We start from the raw sequence: 14648 nt of genomic DNA on the forward strand, positions 1-14648 counted from the left end.
AGCAGAGGGAGCCCTGATAGGGATATATATAGGGAGGGTGGAGCCAGGCAGCTCAGTTCAGTCTGTGAGCAGAGAGCGTGCTGATGCTCAGAGAGCAGCGAAGAGCAGCACGCTGCTGCGGTGCTTAGGCGAGCCAAGGCCTACAGCATGAGGTGAAGCCTAGTGAGGGCCCTGAGTGTGGCCAAAGGCGAGAGGAGAAGGAAGAAGTAGCGAGGGGGCAGAGGAGCATACCAGGCTCACCCCGAGATATATACCGGACACCAGGTCCGCGCCTACGGGGTCCCTTTATACCCAGTAGGGACCACCGGACACCTGGAGGACTACAGGTCCCAGGTTTACCAAACACTGACTACAGTACCAGGGCTAGGAGTCACGGAGTCATGCCCGCTGCCACCGGGTACTGTGCACCTTAAAAGACGGTGATACTCACTGTGGTGAAGGTTTCCCTCCATTCCCGAGATTTCCCGCCATTGTCCGCCATTTTCCTGTTGCTGCGCGGGAAGAAGAGGGTCGTAACCGCGAGAATCGGAGAGGCGTAACCGCTGGAAGCGCGCAAAGCCCATGACACGCCCCGCCTCTGACATCGAACCAGGAAGCGTCAGGTCCTGGAAGGAGCCTAGAGGATGCTCTGACGTCAGACGCGAGTGACGCAAGGTCCTGGAAGAAGACCGTCGCCTGCGGAGCTGCGGCCTACCTGATAAGAAGTGAAGAAGTTAGGCCATGGTTCGCTAGGGGGGGCGCAACGATGTCCGAAGCCCAGCAGAACGCCGGAGTACCGGTTAACGGCCCCGATGTTCCATTTGCGCTCGGCGCTGAGCAGGCTGAAGCAGCCGCTCCACCAGCAGGGCCTGTAATCCCTGTCATACCCATGGCCCTACCATACATCCCTGGAGCGAAGTGGCTCCCCTAGTACAGCGGCAGACCAGATACGCTGTCCGGATTTTAAAGGAGAATATGCGGTGTGCTGGACATGTATTCTATGACTGGCAAACAGAGAGCCGCTGTTGTACTTGGACAATTGACTGGTGCCGCAGAGCGGGAAGTTGAAACCTGGCCAGCCGCAGACCAGGAATCAGTATCCATCATCTTTAAGAGACTGCAAACTGTGTTTGAAAACCGCACTGAGACAGATCTCCAGATGAGGTTCTACCACTGTGTCCAGAAACCTGAGGACAGTGTCTGGGACTACGCCTGGCACTTACAGGAAGCCCTGCGGGCCCTGAAACAGGTTAGTCCAGCCAGCATACAAAATGAAAATAAAATTCTGACGGAACAGTTCATCCGGGGGTTGAGGTCTCAGGAGGAGAGCAGAACTGTACGGTGGTGGGCCTTAGATCATCCAGATGCCACCTTTGACACCCTGAAGGACATGGCTATTAAGGGTCTGCAGCCCCTGGAACCATCAGATACTGCTATCCAGCGTTACCAGGGTGGGGCCACCCCAGTGCCCGCAGCACCCACTGCTCCTTCATTAACGGCTGACACAAAACTGCAAACAGTGCCTCCTAGCGAGATGGACAGCCTGCGCTCTGAAGTGCGCCAGTTAAGTAAAACCCTGGCCACTGTCCTGAGCACCCTGCAGCTACAGACGGAGCCTGAGCCGGAGGGAAGGATCCTACTGGCCGACAGCCCTGAGGATGTCCCCTGGATGAGGATATGAAGGAGGACAACGCCACCCCGTAGGAGGACAACGCCACCCCGGAGGAGGACAACGCCACCACGTGGGAGGACCAACGACCAACGTCGCCCTCTAGGAGAATTCATCTGCTACCGCTGCCACAAGGCAGGCCACACAGCGCGGAACTGTCCTTTAAACGAGAAAACCCTGGGGCCGAGGGCCGACACCCAGGGGTAGACCAACCATGCCCATCAAACTGGTACCACCGGTTCGTGGGAGGAAAACCTTTCCTGTCCATTGTGCTGGACGGCATCGCGACACCTGCCCTGCTGGACACTGGATCTCAGGTAACCATCATGCCTGATGTCCTCTACAAAAGGTTCTGGTCCATAGACGAACTTCACCCGCCAGATCCAAACCTTTCCGTGTATGCCTCCAATGGCCTTCCCCTTAACCTAGTCGGGGTTAAGGATGTGGCAGTAAAGGTGGGAAGAGTGGAACTGAAGGACCAGGGACTAATTGTAGTAGAGACTAATCCTGGTGATACAGACTTGTATATGGTACTTGGCACAAATATTGTTGGTAACTGTTTGGGAGAAGTGTTGATCTTGCTCCAACAGATGGCCGACACTGCCAAACCAGGGCAGAGGAGGGTGCTCCAGAAAGAGATACGAGCCCTTATGTACCAGCAACAGGTAAAGCTAACAGGTGATGAAATTGGTAATGTACGGGTGACAGACCCGATACCCATTGTGATTCCCCCGATGAGTGAAATGCTGATTTGGTGTAGAGAAGCAATAGGTCTCAGAGGACAGAGCTACCAGGTGGTAGTAGAGCCCCTTAGCTCGGAACATAGACCTACACTCTTAACTGCCAGAGGGGTATTGGATGTACGCAATGGGAGGGTGCCCGTACGCCTCCTAAACTATGGAGAGGATGAAGTCAAATTACCACGATATGCCACTGTTGCCAGATTGTACACTGTAAATAACAACGCTATCCACACAGTGGAGTCCTTAACCTCACCAGACAGAGTGGAGGATAACGACTCGGAAACCCAGGTGGGGGATTGGTGTCAACAGCTCCATGTTGGGACTGACGCCACTCCTGTCCATCAAAAACAAGGTGTATACAGGGTGGTCCAGGAATACGAACAGGTATTCAGCAAACACCCACTTGATTTTGGGCGGATTAAAGGGGTACAACACCATATACCCACAGGTGACCATCCACTCATCAAAGAACGTTACAGGCCCATACCACCAGCACACTACCAGAAAGCGAAGGAAATGTTGCATGACATGAAGAAGGCAGGGGTAATAAGAGATAGCTGTAGCCCCTGGGCAGCTCCCCTGGTTCTAGTCAGGAAAAAGGATGGAAGCATGAGGATGTGTGTAGATTACAGACAGATTAATCGCATAACACATAAAGATGCATACCCTTTGCCCCATATAGAGGAATCCCTGGCTGCACTAAAGTCTGCAAATTACTTCTCTACCCTTGACCTCACTAGTGGGTACTGGCAAGTAGCAGTTGCTGAGGAGGACCGAGAGAAGACGGCCTTCACTACCCCAATGGGACTCTGCGAGTTCAACAGTATGCCGTTCGGACTCTGCAACGCCCCTGGAACGTTCCAGAGGTTGATGGAGTGCTGTTTGGGACACCGTAACTTCGAGACCGTGCTGCTATACCTGGATGACGTGATAATGTACTCCAAGACGTATGAGGACCATTGAAGCACCTGCCGGAGGTATTTGAGTCTTTGTCCCGGTATGGGATGAAATTGAAGCCTTCCAAGTGCCACCTGCTCAAACAGAAGGTTCAGTACCTGGGGCACATCGTCAGTCCAGAAGGAGAAGCACCAGACCCGGAGAAGGTCACCGCCATCCAGAAATGGCCAGAACCGAAGAATCTCAAGGAGGTACGTCAGTTCCTGGGACTGGTCGGGTATTACCGGAGATTTGTAAAGGACTACACCAAGAAGGCAGCGCCTTTGCAAGATCTCCTGGTAGGACAGTCCAACAGAGGCAAAAACCCCCCCTTCCAGTGGGGTAAAGAACAGGCTGAGTCCTTTGCAGTGATGAAAGAGATCCTGACTGGTGAAGAAATCCTGGCCTACCCTGACTATTGCCAACCTTTCCTGCTGTACACTGATGCCAGCAACGAGGGACTAGGAGCTGTGTTGAGTCAGAAGCAGTATGGCAAAGAGAAGGTGATTGCCTATGCCAGCAGGAAGCTTTGTCCTACCGAGAGGAATCCAGAAAACTATAGCTCCTTTAAGTTGGAGTTCCTGACCTTGGTCTGGGCCATCACTGAACGATTCAAGCACTACCTGGCCTCCAGTAAGTTCACGGCCTATACAGACAACAACCCCTTGACGCATCTAGAGACAGCCAAGTTGGGAGCCATGGAACAGAGTTGGATGGCCCGACTGTCAAACTATCAGTTCACCATCAAGTACCGGGCAGGCCACAAGAACGCCAACGCCGATGCCCTACCCAGAATGCCTCACCAGTCGGACACTGAAGAAGAAGTGGATGACCTGGAGGAGATTGAGCTACCTGCCTTCCACAGAAATGGAATGGTCCACGAGCAGCGCACCTCCAGGAGGTATCGTGGTAAGACACTAAACCCTTTACCTCATCACAGTTGGAAGAAGACTCAGGACAGCGACCCAGTTGTCAGCCATATTAAAGAACTGATAACCCAGGAAGGTTCCTCCCTGGAGAAGGATGCTCCTCCGCAAGCCAAGCAACTGTGGAATGAGAGAAGCCGGCTGTTCTATAGAGAGAAGCTGTGCCAAAGGTATGTCAATCCCAGAACCCATGAGATGGTATGGCAGATAGTAGTGCCCAATACAGATATCCAGATGGTGTTGGAGGCCTACCACGATCAAGCGAGGCACTTTGGCTGGAAGAAGCTAGAAACCCTGCTGAAGGGTCGGTTTTATTGGGTTGGAATGCGCAGTTCCATAGAGAGATGGTGCCGGTATTGTGGACCCTGTAGCCTCAGAAGAAAAGACTACAGCAGCCAGAAGGCTCCCCTGCAGCCCATCAAGACAACTCAACCCTTGGAGATCGTTGCCTTGGATCACGTCAAGCTGTCACCCAGCAGGTCAGGATACTCCTATGCCTTGACCATGGTGGATCACTACTCCCGGTTCCTGGTGGTCGCCCCCATCAAGGATCTGACGGCAGAGACTGCGGCAAAGACGTTTCAAGCGTACTTCTGCAGGCCCCATGGATACCCGGAGCAGGTGCTGATGGATCAAGGCCCAGCCTTTGAAGCCAAATTGTTCAAGGAGTTCTGCCATCTGTATGGGTGTAAGAAGATCCGGACTACACCGTACCACCCCCAAACCAATGGGTTATGTGAAAAGATGAATAACATAGTCACCGAACTGTTGAAGACCTTACCGCTAGAGGAGAGAAATCAGTGGCCAGACAAACTACCTGACCTGGTAGATCTGTACAATCACATACCTGTGAGTTCCACCAATTGCACTCCAGCGTACCTCATGAGAGCAAGACCCGGAAAGCTGCCCATGGATCTGGAGCTTGGAGTAGTAGAACCCGAAGCAGATATGTCCACTGAAGACTGGGATAGGACGCGACAGGAGCAGTACAGGAGAGTACAGGCCTGTGTCGAAGACAGTCTAAATAGGGTGTGAGATAAGCAGGAAGCACAGTACAACAAGAGTGCACCAGCTGAACCCTTGACACCTGGAGAAGTTGTGCTAAAACGAAAAAGGAGAAACCACAAACTTGACGACCAGTGGGAAAGAGAACCTTATACTGTGTTGAATTCCAGATTCGACAATAGGAAAACCTGTCTAATTAGCAAAGACGGAGGAAGAACAACTGCAACGGTATCGAGAGACCATCTGAAGTTATGCCCAAGTCTGTTGAAGCCCCAGGAGGAAGTGCCTCTCACCGTACCGGAGGAGCCTAAAGAAGAAGTACTCCATACTGACTTAGGAGATTTCCCGGCAGATTGGCCTCAACTAGGTGGAGCTGTAATAATACCTGTGATACACTTCTACCAACAGCCAGAAGACCCTCCACTGCAAGTAAGACCTGTAAGTGCCCCAGAAGAGACTGCTCAGGAAGAATCCCCGGAAGAAGGATCACCGGCTGAAGAAGAGCAAGAAGGCCCAGCCAATGGAATACTTGCCAGTCCCGTAGAGAGGTTAAGGCAGTCTTGCAGTCCACCAACACACAGAGCTGATAGAGTGGAAAATAGCGCAAGCATCCATACTACACGCATCCCAGTACTACGTAGATCATCGCGCAGCACAAAAGGCCAGACCCCTGTCAGGTATAGAGAGTAAATAGAGAAACACTGACAGTATAAATAGTTACCCCGTAGGGTATGTTCTTGTAATAATTTCATGTATTTATTTATTGATTTGTTTTGCCTTGCTAATGGACAATTTATGTGACATGGACACTTCTCATTGCATTTAGTTACCCGTGAGGTAGGCTGAGGACTGTGAGCAGCCCAAAAACTGTCATGTACATAGTTGCACTCCCTGGAGTGCCTTTTAAGCGACCTCAGAACAAAAACCTGTTTGGCGTGGCAGAAGTCGTGGTCCGACGCCGGATCACCTGTGCCCTGCAGCCACGCCCAGGGCCTACGTGGAGGGTTTACGGACAGGTCCCTCAAGCTACCTTTGCACTTTAACCAGTGAGAGGGATACCCTGTTGGGATCTCGCTGGAACTGATTTGAGAAACTTTGAAGATGCTTTATATTATTGTATTATAATGTTACCTGTAAGGTTCAAGAAAAGTGCCTCCCATAAAAGGAAGAAATGTTATTGTTTAACCTGTTTTGAGAAAAATGCTTCAGTCCAGGAGTACTGAGTTTTACTAGGGGGGAATGTGGCGCCCTGCTACGCACTGGTGCCACAGAACCCAGAAGGGTGCATGGATGGCCTTCTCCACAAGAGGCCCTCACACATTCACACACCTCCACCCTACCACCTCAGACCAGCGGAGGGAGCCCTGATAGGGATATATATAGGGAGGGTAGAGCCAGGCAGCTCAGTTCAGTCTGTGAGCAGAGAGCGTGCTGACGCTCAGAGAGCAGCGAAGAGCAGATCGCTGCTGCTGTGCTTAGGCGAGCCGAGGCCTACAGCACGAGGTGAAGCCTAGTGAGGGCCCTGAGTGTGGTCGAAGGCGAGAGGAGAAGGAAGAAGTAGCGAGGGGGCAGAGGAGCATACCAGGCTCACCCCGAGATATATACCGAACACCGGGTCTGCGCCTACGGGGTCCCTTTATACCCAGTAGGGACCACCGGACACCTGGAGGACTACAGGTCCCAGGTTTACCAAACGCTGACTACAGTACCAGGGCTAGGAGTCACGGAGGCCCCAGCGTCCAGAGAGAGTGATCTCCAAGAGAAGGCCCTACCACCAGGTCAGCAGGTGCAAGAGAGAGACAGTAACCAAGCCAGGCCTAGCTCCAGGCAGGTCAGAAGCTTAGCAAGAGGAAGCACCGGATCAGGAGGCCCTACACCCGCTCACTGGGGAGAGTCCAAAAGTGCACCCTTCGCCCGGAGTACCCTGGACCGTGCCTGCATCGTCACCAGTAAAGGTACTGAAGCTTATCCCCTGTGTGAGTGTCCGTCTTTCCTCCGGGACCGTCCTGCCGTCTCTCCCCAGCAGCCACCATCTACCCCTACACTGCCCTGGAGCTAGCTCTACCTGTGGAGAGCCACACCATCCCTGCTGCCGTAACACCAGCTCCAGAGGACTGTTCCGCAGCGGCGGCTCCCGTTAGCCGCATTCCACAGGTGGCGTCACGAACTTTCCAAATCCCCTATAAAAATTCCCCTTTTTACTGACCGCCCTGGGTCACGGACCGGCCCAGCTGCCGTGATATCCCCCACCGGCATACGCAGAGGCCCGGCTGCCGAGTACCCCACGGCCGAGGGGGCGCGTCATTAACCCCTCTAGTTGCTAGATGCTTCTGGAGCACAACACTTTCTGTCTTATGTGCTTGTGTTACTTCTAATAGTTGCTGAATGCTTTTAAAGCAACAGCACTACTTCTGCATGTCACATATGGTATGTAAGCCCTGCAATGCATATGAGAGGAGGAGCCCTCCACAGATCTTAAAGGTGTATTCTCATAAGAGCCATTATAATATATTAACTGGATATATGAGTCTTAGGGGAGAGTCAGACGGCCGGATAACTCAGATGAGGATCGCATTGCAATGCACAGACTGGCTGACAGCTCTCCCGATCTGAGCATGACAGCTGCATAGAAACATACCTCCCAACTTTTGAAGAAGTGAAAGAGGGATAGATGATGTGATGCGTGTAGCGCGCCGTGACAAATTTTGGTCACGCCCCTGGCCACACCCCAATCCATTCCCATTTACCACTTCTTTCTCCCCTGGCAGGAGGAGTTATCAGAGGGGCACTGGTAATGAGGGGCATTCAACAGACGGCCCTCATCCCCATTCCTGGTACGTATGGCCCCCTCATCCCCATTCCTGGTATGCATGGACCCCTCTGACCCAATCGTGGTATGCATGGCCCCCTCAGACCTAATCCTGGTATGCATGGCCCCCTCATCTGAGCTGTGACAGGATGCGGGACTGAGCTCTCAAAGCGGGACCATCCCGTGGAAACTGGGATGGTTGGGAGCTATGTAGAAATACATGGTGTCACGCTCGGGTCTCTCTCTATATTGACGTTTTCAGAGTTCTAAAACTTGCCAGTCACATTTCTGACATCAAATTCTGAAAAAAAATGTTATTTTCCAAGCAAACACTTGAAGGAGTTATCCTACAAAGTGAAGGGAAAAAAAATACTTCCTGCATATCAATGCAAAATACACAATTTTCCAGTATAATCTTCACCATTTTCAAACTCTTAACTCAGCAATTTTGGTCTGTACCAGTCCAGTGGGGGTGGGGAGGGGAAGCTGAGACTGAGCAATATGTCTCCTAGAAGTAAAAGAATTTCCTAATATTGCACTGCAGTCAACTTCTGCCAACTCAGCTCATCATCTCTGCCTCTTATCAGACCTGCAGAGAAAATTGTCCTTGTTGCACAGCCAGTACCTGCCTCTAGCAGCAGCAAGGTAGCTCCAAACATTGCTGTTTAACCACTTAAATGCCACTCTCAATCTGACAAGCGGCGTGACTGCATAAAGTGACCATTTCAGCATCCTTCGCCCCCCCTTCATGAGACATTCTAGGGGGCATCATAGGATATAATTTTTTTTTCTATTTACTGCAATATTGTAGAATTGCAAGATATAGAATAAGCAATATGAAGATATAGAATAACAATATAGAATATATATAGAACAATATAGAACGATATAGAACAACAATATGAAGTTCCCTAGAAGGACTAAAAAAATTAAATAAGATGAAGAAAAATTGAAAAAAAAATATAAAAAACTTTGAATCACCCTCTTTTCTCAGTCCAAAAAAGTATATTCTCTAAAAAAAAATTAATTAACCCATTTGGTAAATTCTGTAAAGAGAAAAAAAATCTTACATGTCTGAATTGTTGATTTTCGGTCACCACATCTCCCCCAAAAATACTCAAAAATATTCAACACACAGCAATCAAAAAATCATATGTACCCCAAAATGGTACTAACAAGAAGTTAGGTCATCTCAACACATAAAGAACAGCCCTCACAGCTCCATCGACGGAAAAGTAAAAAAGGTAAAGAGGTTGTCCACTACTCTTACACTGATGACCTATCCTTAGGATAGGTCATTAATGTCTGATCAACCAAGGTCCGACACACGGCACCCCCGCTGATCAGCCCTTATCGCCGGCCGGAAGTTCTCACTTGCGGAGCTGCTCCGTCCACTTGTAGTGGCCGCCGCAGGGTACTACTCATTCGCCTCCTATTGATTTGAGTAGTAGGCGGATGTGCAGTACCAAGCCATGGCCATTACAAGTAGACGGAGCAGCTCAGTGATTGAGTACTTCTGGCCGGTGGCCGCTGGCACCGATAAAAGCTGATCAGCGGGGATGTCTTGGTCGGACATTGATGACCTACCCTAAGGATAGGTCATCAATGTAAAAGTAGTGGACAACCCCTTTAGGCATCTTAGAAAATGGCAACACAAACCTAACATTTTTTTTCCAAGTTCCGAATTTTAATTAACCAATAAAATAAAAAAGCTATCCAATTACTGCAATATTTAATATTGCAGTAATTGTTTCCTAGTCATTTTTATTGCACAATGAACACTGTAAAAATTAAACCCAAAAAACATTGACAGATTTATTGTGTTTTTTTTTTCACCATTTCACCTCACTTGGATTTTTTTTTCTAATTTTTCAACACATTTTATGGTAAAGTTAACAGCATCATTCAAAACTATAACTCATCTCGCAAACAACAAGCCCCCATATGGCTATGTCAATATGTCAATGGGAAAATCAAAAAGTTATGGCTCTTGGAAGAAGAGTAGGGAATGACGAAAATGAAAACAAATAAAATTGCCCGGTCATAAAGAGGTTAGTGTCACGTATATAAACTGTAGTGCAAAACTGGTATGAATAAAACTGTAAACTCTGCTGCCCGACTAATCCACCTGTCCCCTCGCTATTCCCCAGCCTCTCCCCTCTGTCAATCCCTTCACTGGTTCCCCATTGCCCAGAGACTCCAGTTCAAAACCCTAACCATAGCATACAAAGCCATCCACAACCTGTCTCCCCATTTATCAGCGACCTAGTCTCCCGATACATACATGCATGCAATATCTGATCCTCACAAGATCTCCTTCTCTACTCCCCTCTTATCTCCTCCTCCCACAATCGCATACAAGATTTCTCCCGTGCTTCCCCCCTACTCTGGAACTCTCTACCCTAATATATCAGACTCTCGCCTACCGTGTAAACCTTCAAAAGGAATCCGAAGACCTACCTCTTCCGACAAGCCTACAAGCTGCAGTAACCCTCGCTCCACCATACCGCTGCACGACCAGCTCTACCAGGACCTACTGTATCCTCACCCATTCCTTACAGATTGTGAGCCCTCGCGGGCAGGGTCCTCTCTCCTCCTGTACCAGTTTGCCGTTGTGTTTTTGTTCAAGATTTTTGTAATTATTTTTGCTATGTATACTACCCTCTTTTTCACATGTAAAGCGCCATGGAATAAATGGTGCTATAATAATAAATAATATTTCACGTTAATAAAGTAACAATTGGATTAATTACCTGCACTTCTTAAGTTAGCCAGAGGGAGGCAGCAGTGAGCATATGAAATCTATAACTTTGAGGGGTCTAATAAGAATGAGTAAAGGAGAAGTTGGGTGTGAACAAGGAACTAGGGAGGAGTTGTGATGACTATAGTTGGTACTTACACTCCAGCACCCAGCTGATTGTCAGCATACAAGTTGTAGGGGGCTCTGGGCAAGTATACAGAGCTATACTCCCTAAATTAGAAGAACAATGATATCTCTTATATACAGATGCCTGGTCCTCATGTTATTCATTGCTTATACAAACTGCGGTAAGTGGACAGAGTTTTATCAGATGTATTAATGTCCATAGAAATGTATGTACATCTATATAGGGGTTAATGCATAGATTGTAAGCTCTTAGGAGCAGGGGATAAATGAGTTTGTTGCTTCTTCTGCTCTTGAAGAGCTCCAGGTAAAAGATAGTGTCTCAAAGGAGTAACCTGCATCCTTTAGTTCTCCACACCTTTGGAAACTATAGCTCCTAGCATCTGGGGAGTTGTAGTTTAAAAGCAAATGAAGTTGTCAGGAAATGCTGGGAGTTGTAGCTCCTCAACAGCTGAAGATATTTACAGTATACTGGGAGTTGTAGTTCCACATGTAATAGCAGTGTCAGGTATGCTGGGAGTTGTAGATCTTCAACAGCTGTAGATTTCACAGTATGCTGGAAGTTGTAGTTCCACAGGTAATATAAATTTTGGTGCATGTTGGGAGTTGTAGATCAACAGCATCTAAAATGCTGCTGAATAATGCCACTTGTTGTTTCAGACTAAATGTAAGAGTATGCTGAAAGTTGTAGTTCCACTGTCAAAAAAAGTTACAAGGCATGGAAGTTGTGACCCTACTACCAATAGAAGTGTTCTGGGTATCCCTACCTGAATGTCATAGAATGATGGGAGTTGTAGTTTCACAAGGTATAAAGGTGTAAGGGCAAGCTGGGTGTTGTAGATCTAAAATACCTCAGTATGTCATAGAATGATGAGAGTTATAGATCTACAATAGCTCAGTATGTCATAGAATGATGGGAGTTGTAGTTCCACAGTGTATAGAGGTTTTGGGGTATTCTGGGAGTATTAGATCTGCAATTGCTTGAGATTTCATAGAGTGATTGGAGTTGTAGTTCCATATGGTATAGAAGTGTCATGGCATACTGGGAGTAGTAGATCTACAATTGCTTGAGATGTTATGTTATAGAATGATGGGAGTTGTAGTTTCACAGTGTATAGAGGTGTCAGGGCATGCTGGGAATAGTAGATCTACAATAGATTGAGATGTCATAGAATGATGTGAGTTGTAGTTCCACAGTGTATAGAGTTGTCAGGGGATGCTGGGAGTAGTATATCTGCAGTCCTGGAATCCGCCCGCTGCCATAGATGTATACATGTAGATGTATAGAGTATGGCACATAGGCCCAGACCCTTCTTCCCCACGTCCTGCGCACGTTTCTATACTGTATATGTCATTGTTTGGCGGGGCTCCATGTCTACATGGGAATTTGCTTTAATTCCCCTCATATGCAGTGATGTCAGGCCTAAAGAACACATTCGCCCGAGCCGGCGATATATTCCCTGTGGTTTGCCTTAAATGGGCAGTGACATTTCTGGGCTGAACTAGAAAACTGCCAAGTAATGTGACATGATGAAGGACATTATAACAGTACATAACATTCACTGCTATGTACCAGCGTCAGCCCTGCCAAATGGGTCAAAAATGGTAGTAAAAGTGCTCTGAGACTTGGGTTGTCAATGGCCGACACCACATCTGTTACAGGAACGGAAATTGTCAGACACTGATATATTGTGTGCGCCAAGAAGATCTTTTATTATACATGTACTGTACACACACTTTACACATTTGGCCTATTTCCTTCAGCTGTGATGAAACCGGATGGTCTGGATGTCAGACTATGTTCACACTGAGTTTTTTAAGGAGGATTGGCCCTGCTCCAAAATCCTCGTCAAAAAGTGCTTCAAAATGGAAAAAACTCTTCCAACCCCTTTTGGAATAGACAAACTCCTCCAAAAACTCCTCATAGAAAAGTAGTGTAAAGAAGCGTCTTCTGAAGCAATTTCCGCTTGAAAATCGTTAACGTATTGTAAATTAAAATGGCCAGACTGTACGCAGCACAATATGGCGTAATTCCCTATGACCCGGGACATCCGCACCTACTGATTACAACCTGCTGGGATCCATTGTGTAATGTCTGAAGGCTTATTATAATTACTAACTTCAGTCAGGGAAATTTCCCACGTGTATAATGGCACTGAGCTCACCATGTGTGACCGCATTGTGACACTGTAATGCTGTGCCTTACAGCCCCATTACCAAACATAGTCCTGGCAAAATGGCTACATGGTATCATACATAGTTTTTTTAGGGGTGGACCATGACACCCATTTCTTTTTCTAGTAGTCTTTAACCCCTTAACACAAATGGATGTAACTGTACAACCACACTGGAGTCTGCAAGTGTGGAGGGGGCTTAGGAGCTGCTGTTTATCCATTTAGATACCGCTGTCAATCTCTGATATAGGTATTTAAATTGAGCGATCACCAATACACCAGTTCCCATCGGCCAGCATGATGCGATTGCTGAATGCCCGTGGGTTACCATGGCAGCTGGGGCCTACTGAAGGGTCCATGGCTGCCATCTTGGTACTCCATAGGAGTCCATGATTTATACTATATGCCGCTATCATGTGATATTGTAGTATATAGAACAAGCGATCATAGGATCGCAGGTTCAAGTCCCTTATAGTAGTTTTCCAGTCTAAGGCCACAGCCTCACTATAAGTATTTTGTCAGTATTTGGTCAGTATTTTTTCTCAGGAGTGGGAGCCAAAACCAGGTGAGGAACAATCAGAGAAAAGGTATAATAGAAATGACGCGCCCCCTGGGCCGTGGGGTACCCGGTGCCGGGCCAGTAGATGCTGGGGGTTGTAGTCACTGTGGCGGTGACCCGGTCCGTGACCCAGGGCGGTCAATCCAAGGAGAATTTATATGTATAGGTGTTAATGTCCGACTACGCCACCTGTGGAATGCGGCCAATGGAGACCGCCGCTGCGGAACAGTCCTCTGAAGCTGGTGGTTTTTGCAGCAAGAGTAGTATAACTCCCCACAGGAAGAGTTAGCTTCAGGGCAGTGTGTGTGGATGATGGTGGTTGTGCAGGGTGTCAGTAATAACCACAGAGTCAGTATAGTGCAGTCCCAGGTCTTTACTCACAGTTGTTGCTTTCCAAGTTATAACTGCAGATCATAACTTCCCACGTCGTTCTGCGCTTACTCAGAGTGGGGTTCAGTCCACCCTCAGGTATTTCCAGAGTATTTACCCGGACCCCGTCCTATGTGCCTTCCTCAGTCGGCTTCCTGCGCTGGCTCTCTCCCTCCTGCCCTGCGCCTCACAGTCAGTGTCCCAATCCGGTGGCCTCGGGTCTTGGCGGGCGACCTGCAGTCCCCTGGACCCTCTGTGGCCACCTTTTCGGCGAGTATTAACTGTGGTGGTGGGTGTCTGCACCCTGAAAGTACAGCCACCTCCGGTTGCTAGATGGACTTGAAGTATCCGTGCTAGTTAAGGGGCCGGTCCCCTCTGCGGCTTGATCCTTCCACTGTCTTGTAGATTCGGGCGTACGGGTGGCCTCCAGCACTGCCCGTACCCCTAGGATCCCTTCTCTTCTACTCCTGGACCCTTTCCTGCTCCCTCTCCTCTTTACTTCTCTTCCTTTACAGACTTGGGCCTCACTAACTAGGCCCGCTTCTGGAGCAGAGCTCCTACAGAGCCCCTGCTCTCTCCACTTCTCCTCAGACTG

The 14648-nt window shown here is 48.7% G+C and overlaps 1 protein-coding gene and 1 long non-coding RNA gene across 2 annotated transcripts in view; one reads left to right on the forward strand and one right to left on the reverse strand.

The window, feature by feature from the left end:
* LOC141272428 (uncharacterized) overlaps positions 1-14648 on the reverse strand; it is a 115975-nt gene that overhangs the window by 54924 nt on the left and 46403 nt on the right. The window lies entirely within an intron of this gene.
* The window catches only part of ITGB3 (integrin subunit beta 3), a 112529-nt gene continuing 108820 nt past the window's right edge, over positions 10940-14648 (forward strand). The window contains exon 1 of the mRNA XM_073683139.1: positions 10940-11115. Within this exon, the coding sequence (XP_073539240.1) occupies positions 11055-11115 (61 nt within the window). The 5' untranslated portion in view covers positions 10940-11054. The remainder of the gene's footprint in view (positions 11116-14648) is intronic.

This window comes from Phyllobates terribilis, unplaced genomic scaffold (assembly GCF_046119375.1).
Source record: "Phyllobates terribilis strain yellow unplaced genomic scaffold, ASM4611937v1 Scaffold_5__5_contigs__length_657084704, whole genome shotgun sequence".
NCBI lineage: Eukaryota > Metazoa > Chordata > Amphibia > Anura > Dendrobatidae > Phyllobates > Phyllobates terribilis.